The 27,921-nt window shown below is 38.9% G+C and overlaps 1 protein-coding gene across 8 annotated transcripts in view; it reads left to right on the plus strand.

Annotated features, from left to right (window-relative positions):
- The window catches only part of NFIB (nuclear factor I B), a 332,465-nt gene that overhangs the window by 249,803 nt on the left and 54,741 nt on the right, over positions 1 to 27,921 (plus strand). For all 8 annotated transcript variants that reach the window (XM_065406897.1, XM_065406898.1, XM_065406903.1 and 5 more), the window contains exons 4-6: positions 15,183 to 15,251; positions 17,203 to 17,323; positions 19,864 to 19,982. In XM_065406897.1, coding sequence (XP_065262969.1) covers positions 15,183 to 15,251; positions 17,203 to 17,323; positions 19,864 to 19,982 — 309 coding nt within the window. The remainder of the gene's footprint in view (positions 1 to 15,182; positions 15,252 to 17,202; positions 17,324 to 19,863; positions 19,983 to 27,921) is intronic.

A 27,921-nucleotide genomic window follows, 5' to 3' on the forward strand; every position in this document is an offset into this window, starting at 1 on the left:
CTGAATCACAGTTCTCTGATAACCCTCCAAAGGCTGAAGTTATTGCTATACCAGGGCAATAAAAATATTGCTCTGTCTTTAAAGTTAGTGACCAATTCTACAAGAATGTTTGTTGCTGCAATTTTATTTTATGCATGCATTGTAAATATACATATGCTTAGTTTATAGACAAGGTTGTCAACTCACAGTAATTTTAAAAGCTCGATTGTTAGTAGTTGGGTTTCTTTTAAGTGATTCCAGTGATTATATGTGAATAGTCTCTACAAGAATTTCACTAAAAATAAAGGAATCAAAAGAAAATCAACACCTAGACTTTGCTTTTCACATTGTTTAGGCCAAACACTAAATATTCTGATGTAGTCATTCTAGGGCTGAGAATGGGCTATTCCATCCAATATCTGGTAAATCTGCTTCAGAGCGTCAATCTTGGTTTTTAAATAACATTGGTTTTGTGTAATTATTCACAGGGTAAGACAAAACAAGTAATATCAGAGTCCTCCTCTCCCTAGGATTTTTCTTTGTTGGTCATGAGAGACACCCCTCCAAGTGAAGCATTACTGTATCCTCTCATTTCGGCCCTTAGCAGAGATGTCTGTCTGGAATGAATTTAGGGTTAATGTCATTTGCTTTTTTTCTGATAATGGAGTGAATCCCAGCATCAATCTGATCAAGAGCTAGCTGGGTGATGTTGGAATGTTGCATGTACATAAATATTTTCTGGATGCAGATGAGGAGCAACAACTTACTCTGGAAACTCTGAAATGGTTTAGTATTAGGTGTTGATTAAAACTGTTCTTGTAGCATGTTGCAGTATGGCTGTCGTGTGTGACTGTGTAAAATGGGAGAAATCCTGGTTATATAATGTTAAAAAAAAAAAAAAAAAGGCAAATTGGTTATATAACATAAAAAGCAAAAATAAATACAGGATAATCTGTAAATTTTTAAAATTTACAAAGCAGAGTACCTCGTATAGTATGAGATTTTTTTTGTATGAACATAGATTTCTAGCTGAGGATCATTTTGGTTTACATTAAAGTTTGAAGCCTCTTTTGTTGAGAGACCTTGATACTGTTTCCCTCCAAGTTTTGTGGGGTATCTGATTTGTTTTTTATTTCACTACAAAATACAATGTATAGCACAAATTATATTATGTAGTGCTTTAAAAATGCAAAAGCAACAACAAAAAAGCTTAAATTCCAACAGCATGGAAAGTTCTTCTAAGTCCTTTGCTTTATTTTCCTTGAAGAAAGTTGGAGTTTTCCAAAACTCAAATTGTTGAGCCTTAGAAAAATCTTTTAGTCTAGTCTCTAATAAAGTTTTAATAATCTATTTGTGCAAGCTCCAGAGAGAATCCAAATGTTTTTGTAATCCTCTTCTGCCATTTTTAATATATTTCTTGTGTATGTGTATGTATAATCATAATAATTAATTAATGCGACATTAAGGTTGAGAAATCAATCAATACAAAAGTCAGGAAGTACAGATTTAAAGACAAATGATTGACTTTATCTCATCCTGCTTATGTAGCCATTAAAGTATGGGTCTCTTTATATCATGGCATTATTTATCATAAACCACAACAATTATCACAAAGTGGAATTTGTTTTTCAACCGTACATGGCTGTATGTACTATTGTGTACTGTGGTTTAATACAGACTCTGCATCTGTGCTGAAAAATAAGAATTTTGTTTTCAAAGAAAAAACAAACATTTGTGAAGTGATTATAGACATAATGGACACAAAACAAAGGTGTTATCTCAAATAAAACTGATCTGTATGATCAAATATTAATGTATAGATTATCATGATTGAAAGCTCTTTGGGACACAGATTCATTTTATTGTATTGTGCAGCGCCTTGCATAATGGGGCCTTCATCTCTGGTTGTGGCCTGTCATTTCTACCCTAACAAAATAATAATAATAGACTGTTAGTATAGTAACAAGTATAAAAATTGTGTTGCAACTAGTCTTCCTTATGTCTAATTTTAAGAAGGAAAAGTGCCTACCTTATAAAAGGTAAAGTAAAGCTATCTACTCTTACAAGATAATGACTCTGTGAAGGTGAGTTTGAAACAGCTGAGGACTTGCTTCCTGGTCAAGGGCAGAAGGCTGAATTAGGACTGACAATCTCTACATTCCCAGTTTACAAGAACTATAGTGCGGGCTAAGAACCATAGCTGCAATCACATAAGAAATAACTAGGGAATCAGCAGGGAGACGTTCCTGCAAGCTCAAGATCTCCCCCGTCATAGGTCTCTCCCGGCCTTGACACCTATTCCTTTCCTTCTCTCTACATTCTCTTCTGCCTTCTTCCCTTACCCCACCAAAATCACCCCAGCATCATGTAAAACAATAGTTTTTAAGAATGAAAATTAAAGCTTGGATCCATATCTGTACATAGGCTACATTGTATTACATGACAGTATATAAGGTATTCTTTCTCTATATCATATGTGCAAAAGAGATGAAGTTAAGGATGATCTTTCAGCCAAGAGCAAATTGAAAAAGGAAAACAGGGAACTCAGCATTAACTACACTGTTTGTGACCAGTCAACATGAGGCTATAATTTTTGTATGTATCATTTCTTTTTGGTTTTAGGTGATCCTACACTGAATAAGTTCACTGTACTTATCTCAGTTACAACTTGTGGACATAATCCAGCAATAAATGTCCATGGCCTGCCAAGTTGTTCAGTCCTCAGGAAGTCATGGATGCTGGCACTATGTCAGGCCAGCCTAGCCAGAGGAAAGGTTGATCTGGCTTGGAAGGGAAATAACAAACAAACCTGCCCCTCCCAAACTTCTGCAATATGGAGGGGTGGACGTAAGTGACTGTAGGGAGGGAGTGCTCCTGTAAATGAACTAGCTGCCCCTGACAAATAGAAGGCTATATCTTGCTTCACTTGAATCCTTTCCTCTGACTACAGAGGAGGGGTTGGGCAGGCATACATCTGGGTGTCATCTGCACATTGATGATGCATGAACACATAGACATTGCACAGTTTCCCCATAGGGTCTTACGTAGTTGTTAAAAAGAAGGGAAGAAAGCATTGAGGCTTGTGGGACTCTACAAGACTATACGATGTAATGAGGAGAGGTTCATCGCTATGAGATTTTTCAGAGAGGAATGACTGCTGTCCCACTGCCATTAAACCTCAAATGTGTTTCATTGGCACCATATAGTCACTGGTGTCAAAAGCCACAGAGCATATTAGTGCAGAGGTTTGATTTCTGTTCCAGGCCAGGAGAAGGTTGACCATCAGTGCCAGAAGGCCCATTCCTGTATCATGTTTTGATCTGATGCCTGGATATGAAGGAGCCAGCATGTTGGCAGAGGATAGGTGGTGTTAGAGTTTGGATTCCACTACTTTCTTAAGGATTTTGCCAAGAAAAAAGAGGTTGGAAACTGAGTGGTAGCTGGCTAGGCTGTTGGTATTAAGAATGGGTTTTTCTAGGTTTGGCTAGACTACTGTGTTCTTAGGGTGTCTGGTAATTTGCCTTCTTAACCAAGAAGGGAAGGCAACACCACTTGCCAAACAAAAGACCATTAAGTGCACTTGCTGGAATTCTTTAAAATGTATTCCTAAAAATACACTGAATGTTTTGATAGTATAATACAGTGTTAAGATTGTGTAGTTTGTGGTGGGAGTGGTATGTAGCTTTTGTAGCAGGATTCCAGGGGTGTCCTCCTTTAAGTTTTATTTTTCAATGTCTTTCATGTGGTACATTGCAAAAGCACCAAACTTGTTCTTTAGAAGTCTCTTTGAGTCTAGTTTTAAAGGTCACCTCTCTGCAGGGATAGTTTTGCAATATTCAAAAGAGACAGATGAACCCCACCCAAGTCAGAGACTTTCTTGGTCCCCAAATATGAGTTTGAACACTATTGTAGTATATAAAGCTGTTAACGCCCCTTGCCATCCACTCTTTCTTTCTCTTTGTATTGGATTCATAGCCTAAGGCAACCTCAGATAAATGAGCCAAACCTTAAGCTCTAGTGTCCATTGCAATATATACAGAGACATGGAAAAGAGAAGGTGTGCGCTGAAGAGAAAGGACATGATCCTCCATTAAGTTCATATGTGAGACATGTAAAAATTGCCAAGGGAAGTGAAAAGCCCTAAATACCCAGAAATATTAATAACAATGTTGATATAAGCACCAACCCCGACAACTCCAGTACTGTATTTAACTACCGAATCCAGGCTCCCTAGTTCTGTATAGAAGCGTTTCTGGAGTTTTTCCATTCTTACAGATTGCTGGATGAGGTAAATAGTTACTCTCTTTGGTTATTTAAGGCTGCTGGCTAGCAGAGTTGATTTATTTGTACATTAGTATCAATATTGCTGAGTGGTTATTATAAGTGTAATTATTGCTATGGCCTGAAGAGCTTTTGTATGGGAGTTTTAAAAAATGTTAAATAAAAATAAATAAATTAATAACCAGCAATATTAACATAGTAAAATAGCTAACTATTCTATTCTTTCCTCCCCAGGTTCCTGGGATATGGAAATTAAATCAAATGCAGGGTTGTAAATAAATTTTGAGGACCCAAGAAAGATGGGGAATGTAGGAAAACCTGAAGGCCGGGAGGGAATGGAGACCACTTTCTATTCCTATTAGTGCTGGCAGGGCAAACCTCTGAATATGCAAATATCTCTTGTGGCTACAGAGCCTACCAGGCTGTCTGAGCACTTCCTTGGGTCAGCAGCCATGGGGACTATATTCCCCTGGATCAGGCCCTAAATCCTTTATAATAATTTCTCCATTATTAGCCATTTAGAAAGAAGAATTTGGTGATTTCATTTTTATAACATACAGCTTCAGAATTAATCTTTAAAGAACAGGTGATCTCAGCCTTTACAAATCTTTTCAAAATTTAATCAGCAAATTTCCTTGAGTTCCGGGTGACTCTGAGCACAGATGGTTGCTTTATTTTTATCGTATTGCAAGTTACCCTCTTGTGGGTGAGGAATTGACCCTCTAATTAATAGGAATAGAAGAGAAGTTTCATTGTAAAACTCCCCTGCCTCACCACTGTAAGCAGCTTTTCTTGAGCAAGCAATGATGCCATAATATTAGTTTAGGGTATTAGGCAGAATTTTATTTAAACAAACAAATGCTATCAGAACTGTTTTGAATTCGGCTTTATCAACTTGGGAGTGAATATTTTAATATGTATGTGCTTGCTTCTTCCTGTGTGCCTGCAGCCATACCATCTCAGATTGTGATCTTGATCAGTTTAAAGTTAAGCTTCAAGATAAGTTGCAAGGATTGGGTTGGTCAGGGCTCGACATTTTTTGAAACTTTCCCTTCCCAGAATGCTACAAGTGGTAATGTCAGTGATGGAGGGCATATTTTCACTTGGGAGGAGGGAGGAAAAAAGGTATGTTCTCAACTCAGGTTAGCTAACCTGGGTTAAAATAGAAGTGAAGACATGAGAACTCGGCTATTAACTTGGGTTAGCAGCTCAAGTTTAACCTAGGCTTTAACTCACACTGCTAACCTGACTTAAAAGCTGAGTTGTTGTGGCTTCACTACTATTTTAAAATTTAGCTAACCCAAGTCAAGAACATACCTTTTTTTCTCTCTCTGAAGACACCCTGAGAAGGTGATACTCTTCTCTCTGAACCTCTCAGTACTGTACCAGTGTTGCAGCATGGTGTTATGGGGCAGTGTGCAGCTGGAGGGTGGCATCTTTAAAATGAGGTCTTGACAATGTGTAATCTTCATCAATTCCATGACACTTTTCACAAGAATAGGAGTTTTAGCCTGTGAATTCCCCCTATATTTTCAGCTGGTTATGGTACCCTTACTTTCTAATCTATTCTTTAATGTTGCTGTGTATTGTAAAATTGCTACTGACTTTTACTCCAGAGGTGACCACGTTGATGTGGTGGGTAAAATGATTCCTAGTCCTATAGATACATAGTCTAACATTTTTCAAAAATAGGTTCCTAAAGTTAGACTGCTAAGTTCTTATTTAGGCACTAAATCAGTAAACTTGATTTTTAAAGTACTAAACACCTAGCTCCAATTGACCCATTTTTAAAAATTGTGGTTGTAGTTTGTGAAACACTTCAGGATCCTTTGGGACAGAAGATGCTATATACATATGTTTTATTCCTTCTCCTTGCATTTCTTGCTGTGGCTTCAAGGCAATCAATCTGATGGCAGTGCTTCATTCAGTTAAAGTGAGTTTTCCCTTCTTGGAATTACAGCAGCATATTAAGGTTTTGTTGTGTGACCCCCAGCTACACTATGAATCCTGTCAGGTCAGGGGCTCAGTTACAACGTGGGGGTCAAGGGACTGGGTTACTGGGTTACAATACGATTGTCCCCTGACTTTGTTACAACACAATTGCAGTTTGTAGTAAAAGCTCAATCGTAACCATGTAACCAGGTCAGGGGCAGCCATATTGTAACCCAATCCCCGACTTAGTTATATTTGTAATGTAGACAGGACCTGCTGCATTCAACTTCTGCAACTAACATTGGTTAGTCGGCTGCTTCAGTATTCGCATCATTCCCTTCCCCTCCATCCCCCCTCTGCCACTATCCTGTGAGAAACTCAGACTCCTTGTGAGCATGTTTGTTACTATACTGTACGAAAACACACTAATAAAAGAATCAGAAATAAGCAGTGCAATGTTTTAATGTTATTTATCATGACCTACTTTCCATAGTGTTACCAGGCTTATTTGGCAACATCCTTACTCACATTGAGTAATACCTTATGCCCCCAGTAGTCCCATTGAAATGAATGGGCTCCCTGGAGAAGTGAGGTATTACTCATGGTAAGGAATCTGGCCCTTAATGTTTATAAAGGGCTTTCAGATTCTCTGATGAAAGGACCAATAGAAGTGCCAAGTTTTATTGAAATCATGCGAGTTGTAGAGATAGAAAAGACCTATTAGACCATCCAGCATATTAGATTACCTATATTATAAAATCAGTCCCTGCTGGGCTTCCTAGAGCACATTTTCTAGTGTTGTGTCCAGTGTTTACAAACGCTTGGGCTTCCTTCACTTCCCTTGGAGAGTGACACCACAGCCTAATTGATCGCCTTGCTAAGAAGTTTTCCTGATATTACCTTATATTTCCCCTTTTTAATAACACAAATGTGTCACAATACGACATATTTATGATTTAAAAAAAATCATTTAAGTATATTGATTGGATCCCTACTTACTCTTTGTGAATTTTTCAGCATCACGATGGTTTAAATGAAAAAATATGGTGTTTCGTGATACCAAGAAGCAAGTTTAGACTTTGGCATTAGACAGTATACAACAGAGTATAAACAGGCATTCTATTCATAAAAGTATAATTAAATCAAAAGACACTAAAAGAGCTGGTTAAAGATTTGTAAAACCAGACATGACAGGTAAGCTTTGAAGTCATTTGAGAACTAGTCCTGTACAGCACAAGTTAGTGCAAAACTAAATGATTTTTAAATACATATGCCTCAAAAACACTTTGATTTTTAAATCTTAATTATTTAAAAACTGGAAGCAAGAATTCAGCATTTGTGTGTGTGTGAAGGTGATGAACACAAATTGCTTTTTCAAAATTTAGAGAAAGCACATTGCTGTCAAATACTGCATGTGTACAGGCTATGTTAGGATGACTTGCTCAGATCCTGTCGCCCAAAGGTTGGTGCATACACCTCTTGGCCCTTTGCCCATTATCCACAATGGCCCAGTCTGATAATTATAGTATTAAGTTTGGAAAAACTATTTCTCTGGAATGTCTTCTATGCAAAACAAGGTAATGAGAGACGCTGGGTTTTCCACATCTCCCTTATAAAATAAAAGGAAAGAAAAAAAAATCCAGCAAACTGGTTTAAGCTTATGGAAGCATTTCTTTTGACTGACCCACTGATTACAACAAAATACATTTCTGGCAGGCAGGTTCTTTCTTTGTACTAGAGTCAAATTTAAAAAATGATGATAATTAATAAAATGTAATTCTACAGAGTACATTATCTCTCAAGCAAAGTGAAGGTTTAGTAATGACATGTTCATATCAGGTTTAAACAGCAAAGACTGACATTTGTTACTATGGACATCAAAAGAGATATTAAATATTTTAAGAAGGAATGGGGAGGTGTTATGGTAGGTTCTGTACTTGAGGAATTCAGAAAAAATTAACAAGAATCTTAATTTAAATATCTTTACTGTGTTAATGCAGGCTGTGCTTCAGGGATAATGTAATTTAAAATAACCCCCATATTGTATGGAGTATAACTGTATATCTTTTTCTTGCACACAAGATTATAATGGAAATAAGAACAGTAAGTGCTATTCTGTAAGGAGATCAGAATTCCAGGGTGAAAGGTGGTACCTTACACTACTAAAATCAAACGTTCTCCAATGTTCAAGTGCTGCATACTGCATTTTACTTTTATCATATCACTGTCTGTAGTTCTCCTCTTCCAGTTCCATCTGACACCCTCTCCTATCCAGGTTTTGCTCCTTGCACTCCACTGAAACAGCTTTCATAAAGTGTCTAATGACCTGTTCCTAGCTAAAGCTCAAAACCATCCTCCTCCTCCTCCTCCTTAGCCTGTCAGCCACCTTTGACACAGTTGAGCATGCTCTTCTTGAAGTCTTGTTCTCCCTTGGCTTCTATGACTCTGTTCACTCCTGGTTCTCCTTCTACCTCTCTATTCGCTCCCTCAATACGTCCTTTAGACTAGAGAATCCTCCTCGTCTGCTTTCCAGATTTCTGAGCAGGTTCCACAAGGCTCTGTCCTTGGTCCCGTTCTCTTCTCCCTCAACACTTTATGTCTGGGTATTCTCCTCTACAAACACAAATTCAACTACCATCTCCATACTGACGATTTATATATCTCTGTCTCTCTGCTCCAGACCCGTCTCCTTCTGTCCAAACGTTGTCATCTGGCTGTGGCTGTCTAGCTATCAGCTCAAGGTCAACATGACTAAAACAGAGCATCAGACTTTACCTTCCAAGCCCACCCTGCTACCTCCCTTCTGTGAAATGACCCCCTCAGGACCATGAGGAGGAAGAGACAGATGCTGATTGTTGTGAATTTGGGAAACTCTGTGGCCAATCCCAATTGGGAAGGAATTAGGAGCCCTTCTTCTTTCCTTCTTCATCTTTGACTTAGAACCTATCTCTAGATCCTTGCATATATGTCAAATCTTGCCAGTTCTTTCTGCATAATATCTCTAAGATATGGTCTTTCCTATCTATCCACACAGCTAAAACTTTCATCCAGGCTCTCATCATTTTGCATCTTGATTGGCATAACACCCTTCTCTCTGGCCTTGACAGATCCAGTCTTGACCTGCTCATATCCATTCAGAATGCTGCTACAAAGTTGTTTTCCTAGTCTGTCACTCTGACCACGTCATCTCCCTCTTTACATTCCCCCTCCTCGGCTCTCCCCCACTTCTCTCTCACATCAAACATAAGCTGCCTTCCCTTTTAGTGCCCTTCATGGCCTGTTTCCACCCTACCTATCAACTCTCATTTGCTATCTAGATGTTAACCTCACCTCTAGTCAGCCCATTATGACAGGCTCCACTGTCCACTTGTCACATTCTCAAATAACATTGTCATTCTTTCTCCCAAACTCACTCTCTCACTTGGGAGGAGCTTCCCATAAACACCCACAAAACTAATGCATTATCCTCTCTCAAAACCCTCCTTTCGCCTGATGCCTACAAAAAACCTTGACAATGGTTAGGCTCCTGGTGTGCTGAGACCACAGCTTATCATGCTGACCAATACTGTCTTATTGTTTACTTGTACTCCCCTGTCTTTATGTATCTATATGTTGTCTCTCGTCTTATAGTTACATTGTAAGCTCCTTGGGGCAGGGACTGTCTTTTTGTTCTGTGTTTGTACAGCATCTAACTAGTAGGTGTCGGTCCATGACTAATACTCACAAATGCTACAGTAATGCAAATAGTAATAATATTTATAGTGCCTGCTTCTGCAGCAAATTAAAACAATTTAATAACACAAAATACTTTTGTATCTCATATCTGGAAGCCAAGAACTGTTCTATAACATATCCACAGCGGATTTACTTCCTAACTAGTTAAAACCACTGAACTCTACTGGTACTAGAATTAAACATACTGTGCTTATTTTTCCTATACTCAGAGGCACCATTGGAATCCACCTTGCATGCTTGAACATAATGCTCAGAATGAAGTATAAAACCTAATGTAGCACAGTGCCTGTAAAATCAAATATTTAGTATGGCTTTTTTTCACTGCCAAGCTTTTTACAATATTTTATGTTTTATTAAATAGAGAAATTTCAGTCTGTTTTTTAAGTTGCTTCAGGGGGTTAAAATCTGCATGTTTTGTTTAAATTTCTTTAGTGCCAGGCAAAGTGTGTATGTGTAATTATTTTCAACTTGCTGAGGGTTTAAGCTTACTAGCCAGGGTGGAAGATAGCTGGGTTGTCACTTTGCAATATAGGGGCTTGATTTGTGCCTTTATGGACAACACTCTGTAAAGGGTGGTGAGTCTCTGTGCCACTGAGTCACAGTTCCGTCTCTGCTCCTGGCTCACTTGCAGAGGAAAGTAATCTGTTATTGCCCCTTACCCGTAGCAGATTACTCCCTTCCACCTTCCCTTTGTGCTGAGTCAGTGTATTGGGATGTGTGGCGTCAAGCCTGCCTATTCCTTGCTCTCTCTTCACCCACTCTCTGCTCAGTGCATGTTGCTTAAAATGTAGCGCAAAGCAGGGTGGTGAGTTTGTGATGTGGCAGCTAAAGAACCAGCTGCCTTGGGGTTTGTCTTTATTGCAGTGTTCGGTCAAGTTAACTCCTCTCAAGTTAGCCTTGCTTGAGTGAGAGCAGCCACACTGCAAAACAGCTCCTCGGCCGCACAGAATGTTTGGATTAGCAGCAGAGAGTAGCTGAGTCCCCGTTGTGTTCCTAGCTTGAGTGTCAGCAGCACTCAGACTTCAACTTACACCTCGTGACAGGCCGCCTGGGCTTGAATTTAAAGCACCACTTGAGCTAGAGATTTTTGTGTGTGCCCAGGAGTCAGGTTAGGGATAAAACTTGAGTTGTACCTTCATCTACACTGCAGTGAAGACAAGTCCTTAGCAGAGCATTAACAGAGTCATAAACCTCATATAGTTGAACTGCTGAAACGTGAGACAAAGTCACACTATGTTACTGTGGGTTACAGAAGCAAATCTAAGTTGCCACGTTCCTTTTGAAAGACTGTGGCAAAGTGGATGAGAGTTGGGTTTTTTCCCCAGCTGTGCCTGAAATGATCTTTTGCATTTTACGAGTGAGTAATAGTCACACCCCTACGTTCCAGTATGAGACATTGGCTCATAATAAAGGCTGTGAAGGGAAGAAAAATATTAACATGAGTCAGTGGAAGATCTGGGACCCAGAACTCATGATCTCTTGACTTGATAGCATGATAACTAAAGCTTGTCACACCATTGCAAGAAGTCCAAAATCATATTACAGTGGAAATACAAATTTTGGCAACACTCCTTTCTGTCCCTCTGTGCCTGCAACTGAGATGTGGGGAGGCTGGGCAGGGAGTGGGAGAGTGTGTACTTCCCCTTATCCTCCTGACCAACTGTATAGGGCTGGACTGCAGTCTTGCCCTTTTAGGGATAAAAAGATTGTCTACTGTTTTCTGAACTTGATTTTAGCATGTTGCCAATCAACTTTCTGTTTAGGGAGAAACAAACAAAGGATTTTTCTCTTACTTTTGCTAGACCTTCTTTCTCTTCCTCAATTCACTTGACACTTTCTTTCTAAGGAGAAAGGAAGCAGGAAGAGGAAAGAGAGGCCGGGGAGGGAAAGAGGGCAAATGTTGGAACAATTTGTGTACCCTTTGTCCAAGTTGCCCATTGTAATATTAAAAAGGAAAGTGGGGGAAGAAAGGAAATTATTTACTCCCTGTCACAGAGGGAAATAAAGATTTGACAGGATACTCCCTCCTTTCCTTCCAACAGAAACCAAAGGGGGTAGGAGGAGGGCAGAAGATGAAAGAGAGAATGCCTCCTCTTCTAAGCAATCAGTGATGAGTAGCGCCCTACCAAATTCACGGTCCATTTTGGTCAATTTCACAGTCATAGGATTTTAAAAATAATACATTTCATGATTTCAGCTATTTAAATCTGAAATTTCACTGTGTTGTACTAGTAGGGGTCCTGACCAAAAAGAAGTTGTGGAGGAGTTGGAAGGTTGTTGGAGGGGTGTTGCAGTACCTTTACCCTTACTTCTGCACTGCTGCTGGGCAGCTGGAGAGCAGCAGCTGCTGGCCAGGAGCCCAGCTTTGAAGGCAGAGCTGCCACCAGCAGCAGCACAGAAGTAAGGATGGCATAGTATGGTATTGTCACCCTTATTTCTACACTGCTGCCTGCAGAGCTGGGCCCTCAGTCAGCAGCCATCGCTCTCCAGCTGCCCAGCTCTGAAGGCAGCAGCATAGAAGTAAGGGTGGCATGGTATGGTGTTGTCACCCTTACTTCTGCACTGCTGCTGGTGGGTGCTGCCTTCAGAGCTGGGTGCCTGGCCAACAGCTGCCGCTCTCCGGCCACCCAGCTCTGAAAGCAGCGTAGAAGTAAGGGTGGTAATACCGCGACCCGCCCTAAAATAACCTTGCGACCCCCCTGCAATTCCCTTTTGGGTCAGGACCCCCAGTTTAAGAAACACTGGTCTCCCCATGTAAATCTGTATAGTATAGGGTAAAAGCAGACAAAAGGCCAGATTTCACAGTGGGAGACCAGATTTCACAGTCCGTGATGCATTTTTCATGGCCGTGAATTTGGTAGGGCCCTAGTGATGAGTAAAATGGCAAAAATCCTTTTCCTCTAGCATTCAGGGGAGTGGGAGAAGCGGGGAAGGAGCAGAGAAACAGAGAGAAGCTGTCAAAAGAGAAAAAGGGGAGGGGGGGTAGAAGGAAGTAGCTTGGAGAGAAGGAAAGACCTACAGGGCTATTTCATCACGTATGGCAATAAAGAGATGCAGTGACGTATATTGATGTAACCTGAGGATTGAAACATCATGACAGTGTCAGGGCATGCTTGCTGCGAGGCTGTGTATTGCAATGGCACTCACTGACAATGGGTCTTCAGCTCTGAAGTTTGAGATTGATTAGTCCATGTAGCTTTTACCATTTGAAATTCATTTCCTTTAAAGTGTGGCTATTTGCTGTTTTTCACCCTGGCTAGTAGGTGTAACAAATAGTGTAGCAAAGATGGTAGGCCTAAATAATACAGTTTGAGCTCAGTTGGATGTGTTAACTCTTTTCAGCTTGCCCTGTGAAGTGCACTCTTTACACATGCATTGGTTAACAATTCGGTTGCCCTTACGTGAGCCAGAATAGACTTCAGCTGGCTTTCAGAGCTAGCAGGAGTCAAAGTTCCTCCACGCCAATGACTCATCAGTCTATGTGGGTTAAGGCATGTCAATTTCATAGGCAGCATTACACAAGGGGATGATGTGGCCAGCATCTAATCTGACCACCTTTGACTGCCCTAACCTGATGGATCAGATACCTATTTTGTAACTGGGTTTACTATAGGTGGCTTTTCAGTGTGAAATCAAGGAAGATTCAAACATACAACCGCTAGGATTGTAGTCAACATGTTAACCACTCAGCCACTGCTAGCAGGAGTGAAGAGTAGTAAAAGCTTCCCCGCCCTAAAAGAAAAATAAGCACTATTATTCCGAATGCACTCAGGGAGTAAAGTATGCCACTTTTACAGTCACTTTTCTGACTTTAGCAGCTGTTTAATGTATTGCTAACTTACCTGAAGGTGGAAAGTACTGGGTTCCTAAAAGATATATTAAAGGAAAATTGTCAACTCTTATCACATAACACACATTCCACATTCCAGATAATTTGATTGCCATCAACTATGTTCTGCAATGGATACATTTAAAAGTTCCTTTTTAAGATTTTACTGTTATGTAAGGTATTTACTATGTTAGTGGTATTACCCATGGTAAACATAGGGAATACCAGTTCATGCTGCTAATACATTACTTAACGGGAAAAATTGTTTTAGGAGCACTTGCTTATATATGCTGTTGGCTTTATATGGTGCCATATAGGATGTGAATTATGATGATGTATGTAAAATTTTAATAACATCTGGGGCAAAATGCATTTTTAATTTAAAATGGAGAACACGTTCTTTTGTGTAGACTATATTAAGCAGTACAGAGTAAAATGTAAGGTATTCTCCTCTCTCTGCACAGGCATAACTCCTAATAAGGTTAAAGGGAGCTATATACAAGTGGATTATGACCCCTTGTAAATCTAACGAAAAGCTTGAGGGGTTGCATCTATACCTCCAAAGGCTGTGATCCCATGTGATCTCAACCTAAGCAGGGTGAGCCTGGTTAGTACTTGGATAGAAGACGTCCAAAGAAAACCTTGGTTTCTTGATTCTACATCTTGTAGCTTCATCACTTGGATGATGCTAATTTGAGTTTGATTTTAGGTGTTGTTTCACTGCATCATTTCCTGGCGTGACCGCATTTCAGTCGTGGGGAGAGAGAATCATCTCTCTCTCTCTCAATATAAATAGATATATAGAAGCCAAATTTTTCAAAATGGGTGCCTAAAGTTGGGCTCTTAAATCTGTGTTTTGACCTCTAGATAAATACCTAACAAACCCAACAGATTTCACATTGGCCACTGAACATCTAAAAGGCCCTGCTCCCATTTGAGTCAATAGCAAAACTCACATTGACTTCAAAGGGGAAGAATCAGGTCCTAAAATGGTAATTTGTAGTCACTGCCATCTTGGCCTAGATTCCAAACCAGAAACTTACTCAGCAGAGATGGATAGTTTAATCTCTCATTATCAAATTGCGTGATCCAACAGAAAGTGTTCCAATCTCTTCTTATTTTGACTGTCAGTCAAATAGAAAAGAACAATGAAAGGAGGTTGTTATATACTTTTCCCAGTTGATTAACTATAATTTCAATATATTGGTTGTTAATTTCTATCGATATGTTGAGGAATCTCTTGTATGGAATCTAAATTTTGCACACAACAGTCTGGATTTCAACTCTCATCCCATCCTGTGAACTGTTGTCATCATGTTTTGGTCTAATTTTTGGACTTTTCTTTGTTGATTCTGCTATTAGATGGTGTATATATTTTTGTATTTCTAAGAAAGTTAGTTGACAACAGTATTATGATCTTTTTCAGGGTACCTTGAGGATAGTTTTGTAAAATCTGGAGTCTTCAATGTGTCAGAACTTGTGAGAGTGTCCAGAAGTAAGTTAACACATTGTATTTAATGATTTAACACATGCAAAAAGCCTAATACATAGTCCACTGAAGTCAATTGACTGTAATGGAGTTTGCTTTGGGCCCTAAGACAAGAAGAAAATGCTTTTAACCTTGTGCATGATGTCACAGTGCATCTTGCGTACATTTATAATAAAACAGGTAAAAGGCTTTCTTTGTTTTTTCAAATTCTGAATCAAACATTAAGTTCTTATTAAGAACTTAAATCCATTTGCTGTGCATGGCTCAATGAAGTGATGTCAATAAAATTACCATAGATAATGAAACAAGTTCTTTCATGCACTTGCAACTTTTCCCCGTCATTCTATCCTCTGTACATCTTTGGAATTCTGCTAAACCATCAGATGTCTCTTTTCTTTTACTTTGCTCCAATCTCATGACCTTAAAGGACAGTTACATCATAGCAAGAATAGGGAGTATAACTAATTGAATGTAGACCGTGGTAGTCTCTCTCTCTGTCACACATATACAAATTCATAGAAAATCTTAATATGGTATAAGAATAATCTATAATCCAGATATTGTTTTTATTTACTCCTGTTTTTGGTATACTTCCTTCTTGTATTTAATGTAAATTCTGTTCATTTCTTTTTGTTTAAGACTTCATTTTGAAAGGAGTGAACAAAAATACAAATTCAGAACTTGTTTAGAAACAACAACAGTGATGAATATGGAGTTTATAACTAAAACTGCAATGGTTGAATGTTCCAGGAACCTCCCCAAAACTGTCTGCTGCAAATTTTACACTAGCGCTAGTTCATGCTAGGACAGGACACCCTGCGAGTTTTAATGAGTTCAACAAAGTTAAAGACCTGATTCTGATCTCACATCTCTGTAAATCAAGACTAACTTGTATGAAGTCAGTTTAAGTACCCCACCAAAAGACTGATGTGATATAATGTGTGCATGGAATATATTCAATAAAACTGCTCGTTATTTATCTTGGCACTGAGTTTTGAGGCCAAATTGTGTGCATAACTCCCACTGACATCAATGGTTATTTAAATAAGAGTTACACATGTGTATCTGAGTGCACTTTAGTCTCCGTGTATTAAGGCACATGCACTTTTTATGCCCATCCAAGTTATGCATGTGCAACGCTGAATGTTCTTTCCAAAATTGAGGATTTGCGTATGTGAAATACAGTTTTCACATGCTCATGAGGTGTGTTGTCTGAGCAACTCACATACACACACTTTTAAGCATTTGGTCATAAAAATCAAAAAAATCAAGATTATGTTGTTGCCAAATCCTCTGCTTCTCAGTGTTACTCATAATGCCCTTCTAATAATAAATTTAAAAGTATGTGGTTTCTGTGGGACTTCTTCCCATGTGTTTGTTTAACCTCAAGCCACAACAAAAGTATGCTGTAATTGTTAGAAAAATTCAAACCTTCAGATAAGTTATACAACGTTCAATTATTTTTGAAGTTAAAATGCTGAATGCACAGACAGTACACAAAGGTAAAGATAACAGTGTGTGTGTACACAAAAACAATATCTTCAACATAGGTGAAAGCAAATTTACCAGTGCAATGCTCTCTCCATATAAGGCTATTTCTGGCATGAATAGGCAATCAGGGATGTTCACGCCCTTTTACAACATGCTCTGTTTTGTACCTCCGTCTTTCTCACTTTTTCCCATTCATGATTTCCACATTATCTATGATAAAACAATAATATACAGTAATAAAACTGCATATATGTTCAGAGATTTTGGGGGGAGGAGGCAGAGGGAGCAGTTAATTTGTTTTTAAGGTATGTAAACATTAACAGAACTTGACTGTACATGATTTCTTAACTAGGCAGAAAACTTGTTACAAATTTTATAATGTCAAGATTTTTTAAATGTTAAAATAGAAAGGATGGTCAAAAATATAGAGATTAGTTTTGACTCTTCTTAATAATGTATTCTTCAGCGCCTATTACCCAGGGAACTGGAGTGAACTTCCCGATTGGAGAGCTTCCGAGCCAGCCATACTACCATGATATGAATTCGGGTGTAAATCTACAGAGGTCACTGTCCTCTCCACCAATCAGGTAAATATATTCGTAAAAGAGTAAATATTAGTGTTTGGCAAAAATATTGGTTATCTGGCTATGTGAAGTTCATGATGTTGGAAAAGCAACTCAATAATATTGTAAAGAAAGTGTGATATTGCATGAGCTCTTGTTGCTTTTATAAATTTGAGTATGTATATTTTTATAAGTTATATGTAGATAATAAACTCATGGTGTAAGAATATCTTCCTGTAAATGGGAAGAGTGTTACAAATGATACCACTTCACTCTAGTTTTCGAAACCACTTTCTAGCATTCTAATAAAGGAAGCCACATTCTAGTGGTCTATTAGAGAACAGCAATGTGTTCTAAAACTGCTCAGTTATACACAGAGAGATTTTACACTTGCAAGAAGAAGGGATGCATTTAACACTACTGACTGACTCAGGCAGAACAGTTATAGCTCTGTGGATGAGCACAGTTTTGTTTTTATTTAACACTGTTGCCTTTTCTTACGTTTTACATCCTTTTAAAAGGATGCTAAGACTCACCTTTTGCTGCTCCTATTGGTAAAATTATAAATGATCTCCTCATCTGCCAGTCCGATTTCTCCAGGTTTTAGAAAACAATCTAAGACAATTCTGTGAGGAAAACCTGATTGCTCCAAAACTTTCACTGGCTGGTGAGAAGGTGCTGGGCCAGGCATAGAATAGGGAAGCGGAAAAAAAAGAAACATCAGCCACGTTATATGTAAATTTAATTGTGGGGACATGAAGCACCAGAAGTCAGATCTCCATCTCCTGAAGGAGCACACAAAGGGTAATTATAACTATTTGAGTGGTTTCCTCTTGGAGTTCTTCCCAGGTTGTTATGACAGGGGAAGGATTGTCTCCAGTGGACTAGGTCCCCACCATTCACAGGACTCTAGAGCAGGGATCAGCAACCTTTGGCACATGGCAACCTTTGGCACATGGCCACATCCCTCGGTCCACGCCGCTTCCTGCAGCCCCCAGATGGGCCGAACCTGCAGACGCTGCAGGTAAACAAACCGTCCCGGCCTGCCAGCGGATTTCCCTGATGGGCCGCGTGCCAAAGGTTGCCGATCCCTGCTCTGGAGGGGGCCAGGGCCTGGTTCTGGCTGTGACTTCCCCCAGAACCTTCTTTTAAGTGGGGGGGGAGTCCCCTAGTGCAGAAGCGGAATTGATGGAACGTGATATAGGCAAGAGTTGTATTATCTTTCCTGGGAAACTTCCATAAGGCTAGTCAAGGGATGATAAGTGGGGCCACTGAATCCCTGCCTCAGCCAACTCTGGCCTACTCCTCTCCACGTCTATGGATTCTGACTCTGTGAAGCACCATTCACATGGTCTTAGGGGGGCAGAGAGCATCACAGAGGGAGTGAAATGCCTGAATGGAGAGTCTGCTATGCCCAGGAAACTTGGGCTCCTGTTCTGGCTTCAGGAAACTAATGAGTTTTGCTTTTCCCTGCTGGAATATCTTGGTTTGCTGAAGCTAGCCTGTAATGATGCATCCTGTATTTTCACAGGTACCATGGCTTGCATATGTGTGGTGCCACAGAGTTATGCATCATCAATGAACCAGGAAGTGTGTGTGGGGGCATTTCAAAGTTTTTGAAATAATTACTAACAATTATTACTATTTTGAAATAATTACTAACATTGTTTTTATTAACAATGTATCAGTCTGGTTATTGTGGGGTTTTAGTGTACATTTCTGGGTTTAACTCCATTATCTTTTCAGCCTTACAGTTCACCTTTTAAATTAAAAAGTATAAATTCATCCTCATGGTATTGTCATAATAATTATTTCATAGTATTGTCAAAATATTGTTAAACCTTCATGCCTGGTTCCCCATCTTCCTTTGGAAATTTGCTTATTCTGAGAAGTTTCAGAAGGCGTTGATAAGAAGAAACTTGCCTTTCTCCTACTAGATTGAAGTGAATGTCTTTGAATGATGGAGTTTGAAATGCAGACCTTTCATTTTAAATTAAACTAACCGAAAATGAAAAGACTGTGTTTCAGGGCAGGCCTCTTTGAAAAGTAACTTGGTACTCTGATCTGGTGGGGTGGGTAAAGTAAGCTTTCCTTCTACTAGCATATTCTGAGCTATTGAAGTCTTACCTAGCTGACCTTATCTGGGGTGCAGAAACACTCCTCCATTGCTTTTCTTTGCCTGAAATTAATTATATAGAGAATTTAACATTTTAGTGACATGACCCTTTTACAGCAGGTTGCAGGTTTTGGACTTTTGGCCATGGTCTTAAATGCCGCCAGACTTAGAACGTGCAGAGATTGAAAATTCTCCCCACAGTGGGTTTTTTGTGTATTATGCACACATGCCAATTATATAATTTAAATATTTATATACAATGCACACACCATTGTTTGAGAACACACCTGTGTGACCTATGTTAGGGGTCAGGCTTAACCTTTGTTTTCATGGTTTTTCCTTTAATGGCTCTCTGTGTTGAAAAATTTGTTTAAATCCTTATAGCCTCTGCAGTACCAATGCTAACTGCACATAAGTCTTAATACCAACACCTTTATTATTTGAACAGCAAGAGACCCAAAACTATCTCCATAGATGAAAATATGGAACCAAGTCCAACCGGAGACTTTTACCCATCTCCAAATTCACCAGCTGCTGGGAGTCGGACATGGCATGAAAGAGATCAAGGTGAGTAACATGAGGACCATTTTATGCCAAAGTGTTCAAACATACATCAGAAATATAGATTTTCCATTCTCCTTTTGCATAATTGCAATACAATGACACTTAAAAAGGGGGAGGGAATAAATCTTAGCTGGTCTTCACAACAATTTTTTTGAGTGTTTCTAAACAAATGTATTTTTAAAAAAACCTTAAGTCAAGTAGCATGAACAATCACATAATCATCATTTTTTCCACACAGTCAATTGTATTATTGTTATTAAAACATTTATTACACAAGAAGTATTCTTTGAAAGCCTAATTGATATTGTGTACACTCCATGAAAGATAATAACTCCATTCCAACAGGATTTGAACATTATCTTTAGTTTTTAGCTGAGTAAAACTGAAGTGTTGCCACACTTTGGTTGAGCCAATATTAAGTTACTAAGGCTCAGTTTCTGCACTGGGATTCTGCATTAAGGCAGACCCTTGTACCTGGGGACAGTCCCATTATCTTCTATGGAATTCTGTTTGAGCTCAGGGTCCATGCTAACGAATCCTGATGTAGCATTGGTATCTTTGTCTGTATTCTGACGTGTGTTGCAATATTTTGTCAGGGTATTAGATCCCAATGTTAGTATTTTGTTAGAGAGGGAAATAACTGACCATGGAGCGAATTTAACATTTGTTAATTGTTGTCACCTTGGTCTTCACATTAATGCCAAGATATAATTCCCTCACACCTGTAATGTGTTATGATATTCTCAGTATATGCATTGTAGATGTTTTAATCATCATGTTGTTCAAAGGATTCTGTGCTTGATGCTTGTCAGCCCCGCGCAGTTCTTCAGACACATCCATGCACTATGTAGCACAGCTTGTAAAGTCAGAATAAAGAGCCAGACATGTAATTCCTTCTTTAGCTCCCCCTCCTAATATTTAGCTCCCACTACCTTAGTCCTTTGCCCATCAGTCAATTCCAACCTCTCCATTTCTGACAGGCTGTTTGGTGTGCTTTTATTTTTTTATTTTTATTTTTGGGTGGTTTTTTTGCATTTAGAATTTTTCCAATCTGTGTGTGTGTGTGTCTGTGTGTGTGTCTGTGTCTGTGTGTGTGTCTGTGTCTGGGTGGAGGTATTGTGGTGGTGGTGGTGCGTGTTAAGTAATTAATTTAGTTGCATTTCCCCTTTGCATTGTTTTGTTGTCTCTCTTTATTTTAATTGTCCCTTCCTGCCTCCATTTAAATTTTTTTAAACTGTATTTTTATTGTCTGCCGTTGGGATGGGAGGAATTCTTGTATTGTTCTCATCTTTGAGTGTCATATTTTCTGCTTTTTGTTAATTAGGGATTGATTTCTCTTTTTCAGATTGGTTTCTAGAGAGCAATGTTTTTTTTTTCCGTGTTCTGTTTCGGTTTTGTTGCTATTCCCTCCCCTGCCCCTCCAGTCATTAGTGTAAGGTGTTTTCTTATTTTCAGCATTTACTGCTGAATTTAAAAAAAAATGAACACATAGGCAATGTATGTATTTAGCCTGTGACTTTGCATACCCAGACTGATGACAGCAAGGGCAATAGACTTGTTTTGCAGTCTCAAAAAGGATGCACAGCCCTATGTTAGTAGCTTTATTTTGTTACTGCTGCTTTACCATGATTGCCTTTTGTTACCACTGTTTATGAGAGACATTATTGTATCCTGCACGTCTTCTTTTCATTCTATACATAAATTGACCACATGACTAGGGAAAATGGTCTATGTTCCTCTTCAAAGTAGCCCTGTATATTCCCACTTGAAGAATGCAAAGTGAGCCTCAAGAACTTTCTAGAAATGCAGTGCCTGTTGGACTGCATAAGCCTCTACTCTCCAGCACCAGATTTTGGATTTGACCTGTATAGTCTCCAACCCCCTCAATTCCTTTCTTTCCACGGGTAACTGCAGATGTGGAGACCTTTGCTCTGTGCATAGAATTTTGGTTTGATTTTTTGACCAGACTTCCCTCTGTTATTAGTCATAATTTTTAGTAGCATTAGTAGTTTTACTGTTGTTAAGACTGTTTTGGGTAGTTTCACAAAGAACATTTACTTCATTTCTATACTTTTGTGTAGTTAGATTCCTGGACTGTCTCAAGTTTCAGTTCCGTGGTACTGTACCTAATCCAACCCTAAGGACCCTCAAAAAGAAAGATTGGGCTTGAACGGTATATCTCCTGCCACTTTGCCTTTTCAGAGCTGTATTCACATTTCCTCATGGGATTGTTTTTTACCATGTCACGCCTTTACACCGCAGGTCCAAAAGGACTGGCACACTTTGGGATTTCCTTTGACAGAGGCCTTATGAGACAGACTTTCTGATCTGTCTTGAGGACAGGCCCTCATTCCTGGGCAGGGACAGAGTAGGCCATTGTTACTTCTGTTTTGCCATGACTGCCTTTTGTTACCACTGTTTATGAGAGACATTATTGTATCCTGCACGTCTTTTTTTCATTCTATACATAAATTGACCACATGACTAGGGAAAATGCTCTAGTATTCCTCTTCAAAGTTGCCCTGCATATTCGCACTTGAAGAATGTAGTCCTCTGCGGCAAAGTGAGCCTCTGTTTTGAAGTCCTCTAAAGTGGGGAAGCAGAAGCCTCTTGTGCCTGGCCTGTGTTTGGCCCCAGGTCAGGGGAATGTACCATGTCTGGTTCTAAGGCTATCCTAGAACTGAGAAAACTTTGTCTCTCATCTAAGGGTATGTCTACACAGTAAAGAAAAACCCGCAGCTGGCCTGTGCCAGCCAACTCTGGCTTGGGCTGTGGGGCTATTTCATTGTTCGGTAGGCTTCCAGGCTCGGGCTGGAGCCCGCGCTCTAGGACCCTGCAGGGTGAAACCGTCCCACTGCAGCCCGAGCCTGGCAACGAAACAGCCCCACAGCCCGAGCCCCGCGAGCCCGAGGCGGCTGTCACTGGCCAGCTGCAGGGGTTTTCTTTGCTGTGTAGACATAACATAAGTTGGTGAGTGCTACCACCTCTGATGGTAACTGCTCCCACCAGGAACTGGCGTTTGTGGCCAGGGCAGATTGCTCAGTGCTCCTGAGGTCCTCATTCCAAGCCTCTCACCTATCAGTACCAAGCCTGGAGGTCCACTCAGGGCCTGGCATTTGTGGTGATTCTACTCACCTTTATGCTCAAAGGCAGAGGAAAGAGGAGACAGAGCTCAGTGAGGGTTCTGTGCCAAGGGACTCAGTGCCATTATAAAGGAAGAAGGAACCCTTTCCTGTCTTCCATGGAATTCTATTCTCATAAAATTCTGGGGTTTAGTGGAAAAAAATGAGGAAGTTGGAGAATCACATGGTGCTTTTTAAACAGCTTTGAACATCCAGTGTCATTAGGGAATGCTCAGACAGTCCCAACAAGCACTGCTTTTCTAGAAGGTTCCTGAAGCTCATCAGCACCAGAAATGTGAATCATCCTACATTTATGAAGTGTCCACATCCTACAAGTGTGAATATGCAGAGGTACTACATATGCTGGTAAGTAGCCTTTCTTTCATTTTAATGTAATTTTAACTTTTTCTACAAGATCAAAAGTCGAAACAATCAGAGGTAAAATTTAGATCACAGCATTATTGACTTCACTTTAAAGGGGGTTTCACCTGCTCTATTTCGAACTTCATGGACTCAATTCTGTAACTTGTGTCCCGAAATGGACCCAGTTTTCTGTGTACTTAGTTATGAGACATTTTCAGTGTTTGAAGCTTCCTGTGGAAAGTAGTTAAGCCAGCAGTGCTCTTCTTTAAGCCCTCCTCCAAGACAATAGTGGATTCCAGAAACTGAGGTGGTAGATCTCTTTAACATAAAATATTTCTATCTTGCTGTGTTACTGTTTGCGGAACAGCCACAAGGTGATAACACTAAGGGTTTGGAGGTGGCAGTGGTGACAAAACCGTAGTGCTGAACTAAGTTTGGAGTTCCTAGCTTAAGTATTTTATTCAAAGTGTTAAGGGGAGTGAGGTGCCCAACTCCCTTTGAAGTGCGTACCATATAAATACATAGTGTGTTAACACTTAGTGAGTTGTCAGTCATGTTTGGTGTGCAGAAGTTTGGATGACTTTTGCTAATTCTCCATGCAAGATGCATACTATGAGGCAGTTGGACATGGACAAAGGCCACAATGCAAATGACTCCATTATAATCCTCACTCTTTGCACAAGTTCTGTAATGTGTAAGCATGCATCATGAAATGGGAGAGGAATACGAGGATTTACAGCTTGGTTAGGTTGTGTACTGGCTGTGAAACTGTGAGGGGGAAAAAGTAAAATTTCATCAAACTACTACCAAACTCATCATCCCACACTGCACTTGTTATCAGTAAAACACCAAAGCTTCTGCTTTTACAGTTACAGAGCTTTCTGTATAAGCAAACTACTATTATCAACTCCTTTCCTCACACTATTTCTGAAGAGACTTTGATATGATATTAAAGATGTTTGTATTTTCAAGAGTATTCCAAAAGAGTGAAATGTAGGGAAATATAAGGAAGAACAGAAATAAGTAAGCTAAACCAAAACAAACAAACAAAAATCAAATCAAAGAGGCTCTGGGTTGTTCAAAACAATAGCCAGTCATTTCATATTTAATTTTTTACATTGAATGCATTATTGTACATGCCATTGTTCTAAACATAGCTCTTTCCTTGCCATCAGACAATTGCTCCAAAATGTAAATAGAGACTGTGGATTTGTTGTGCAAAAATGTAGTCATTTTCTTTAACCAAAGTTAGATTTCAAAATTAGTTTCCTTTTTATATTTGATGAAGCCAGATTATAAACATTTATGAAAGAGAGCGAGCCTATCATTATTTCTCATTGTGCAATCATTGTGCTGTCTTGGTGGTTTACTTCAGTTGTCTTAGGAATGTTTGGGAATGCTAGAGAAATATGTACTACCACAGGAGTATGGGGAACAGATTCTGAAAAATTTCCTTTAAAAAAGGAAATGATTTCTTAATTATTTTTATGGACCCGACAGCTTTGTCTTCTTTTGAAAAATACATACTGTACAGTTAACTATTGTAGGAAGATCATATAATTAGTATTACATTTGCTTTGACATACAAAATATGAGGTACAGTACTCTTCATGTGATCTTACCAAAACAAATACAACACTTTGAAATGCTACAGTAGATTTCCAAAATAATTGGGATGCAGTTGTGACTGCAAAGATCTTTTCTAATATAAGGTCATCAGTCATAAGAAGCATAAGTTGTTATCCATTAAGAAGTAACATAGTCCAATGTATCAGACCCTGTATTGAAATTAAGGAGCTCAGGGTTCTATTTCTGTTGTGTGACCTTGGGAAAGTCACGTAAGTGTTCTGTGCCTCAGTTTCCCCAACTATAAGATTATAATAATTATACTCACTTTTCTGTATGAAATCTTAGAGACATATGGATTAAGACTCCTTTACAAGACCTAACTATTTTTCATATTACCTTTTGAAATATAACCTTTAAGGAATGAAATACCAAGTCCATATTCAATATGAACTTTTGCAAATTACTACTCGTCAATTGATTGTCTCTCATTGACTTTAGTGGACTTTGAATCAAGCCTACCTCGGAAATGTATATTTGTTTTAAAATAACATGGCTGCACACTATAAAATCTAACAATTATTCATTTTCTGTCTGGCTAACCTTGATGAACTCTGAATGTCTGTCTGTGTTAAGACAAAACTCCGATTTTCTGTGATGCAGGAATAAAATTTCAGTGAAATTGATGCATAAATGCAATAGCAAATTTTTGTGAAATTCTTAACAAATAAAATTTTATGTGGAAAACTCCCCTTACATTTGGAAAAGAGAATTTTTAAAAACATGACAGACAGGCTGTCACCCGTCGCTATACAGGGGAAGTGGCATGGCTTAAGAAGACCCCAGTTCATTTTTTTTTAAAGATAAACAAAGAACTGGTGGAGAAACCCTTGATTCATTGTCTGGTAAGTAACAGTATTTTTTTTTAATGAAATCAGACAGGAATAATGTAAGAAGAGTACATTATATATACATGTATGACTAAATTTTGGAAGTAAAGTATATTAATATAATAGCAAAAAAATCAATTAAAGTCATACTTTAAGTCTATTTTTATCATAGTATTACAACATTGTTTAAAGTAAATATATATAACCTACATTTATAAATGATACATATCATAACTAAGCAATACAATTAGAGATTTATGTGGAATTCTGCAGAAGTCAGATGTTCAAAAATACTGAAAGTCAATGTACAATGAAATAAATTTTAATTTTACAGTTTCTTCATCATGTTCACTCTCTCACACTTCACCCATATCCACCAACAGTCAAGAATCAAGATGCCAACATACCATTAAAACAGAAACAGCTGGACTCTCTTCACCGGTTGACCGCCCAGCAGCTATTGGATGCTCCTCTTCTCAGGGCCAGGCCCCCTTTGTTGGATATCTATCTTCTGGACACTTGTCCCCTCTTGCTTTTTCCCCATCCACTGGACACTCCTTCCCTGTTGGGCCCCTTCCTGATGGCACTTTCCTTTTTGGGCCCTCTTCTCATGGACTATCTAAAATTGACATTTTAATTTCTGAAGTGAGGGAATTGAAAGAGGAAGTAATTAATGCTGTCCAGGAATTGAGAACTATAACAGATCACCTAGGTTGCTTGGTGGCCTATATTGGACAGAGTTCAAGAATACTTCCAACTCCTGGTGCACCTACAGAAGGATAAAGCATATGCTTTAGAAATACATAGTCTCCATCTGACAGATGCATTCATCTTATAAGGTTAACCTTGATGAATATCTGTTAAATTTTTCTGTGTTTTCAGTTCAGTCTCAATTCCTAAAATCTTTGTATGTCAAGGAATGTTTTTATGTTGATATATATCCTGCTAGTGAATTTTGTTTAGATCCAATTTTGTATTTCCTTTTTAATAGCTCAAAGTGCTCTTTAATAAATGTATGTATTTCTTATGCATAGATCTTGATTTTCTGTGTTACTTTTAAGTATATTATGTGCAACAAAGTCAGACACTGACACTGAAAGAACACTATTCATTTCTTTAACCTCAACAGTCTTAAGGTAAGAAGTCCTTTTCATCATGAATAAGCTCTGAAATGTATTTTAAATCAAAGTTCTTAATTGCAGTTGACCTTTCTGAGTCTGTTGGCAGCCACCATGCTGAAAACTGGCATCATGGTGATAATAGCACTGGCATAAAAGTTTTGGACGAGAAACTATAAACCAGTTTCTGACCTACTTCCCTATGGGCTTAAGAAGCAGAAATAGATAATGTTTAATATTCAAGCAATATGCCTAATTTTTCAATATCAACATTCCTTGTATGGCATTTAATCCAGTATTAAAGTAAATTGGGATTTGATTTGCTTTGGGCTTCCTTAGTGTAAGTTTTATAAGGAATGTCTCTTGTAAACATAATTGCAGATGCTAGAAGTAGGTTCAGCAATAGTTTAATTAGGGTGAAAAGTGCTTCTTACCTTTTGAGTTTTGATAGTTGGGCTCAGCAGAACAGGTTAAGCAATTCTCAAAGACTTGTTACTTTGAAAAGACAATTACAAATTAAAATATAATGAATAGTATAAGAACATAGTGTCATATTAACATCAATGAGAGTTCCCTACATTCATCAAGCATAGTATATGATCCATTGTCAGGTGAGAACATGCTATAGTTTATTTGTATGTTAACTTTAAACTCACCTGTGAGCAGAATAAAGTAATAGGGTTTGCTCAGAGGTGTCAGATCTTCAGCAGATGCAAATGGGTTTCACCAGCTAAGGGTGAAAGTCTAGTCCCACTGAAGTCAATGGTACAACTCCCTGATCCTATGAGATGTGGAATGCCTTCAGCTTCTGTAAGAATTGGCATTCAGCCCTCACCCTCTCCCCCTCCCCCGAAAGTCTCATATTTTTCTGAATAGCATGTTC

Source organism: Emys orbicularis, chromosome 6, assembly GCF_028017835.1.
Source record: "Emys orbicularis isolate rEmyOrb1 chromosome 6, rEmyOrb1.hap1, whole genome shotgun sequence".
NCBI classification, from domain to species: domain Eukaryota; kingdom Metazoa; phylum Chordata; order Testudines; family Emydidae; genus Emys; species Emys orbicularis.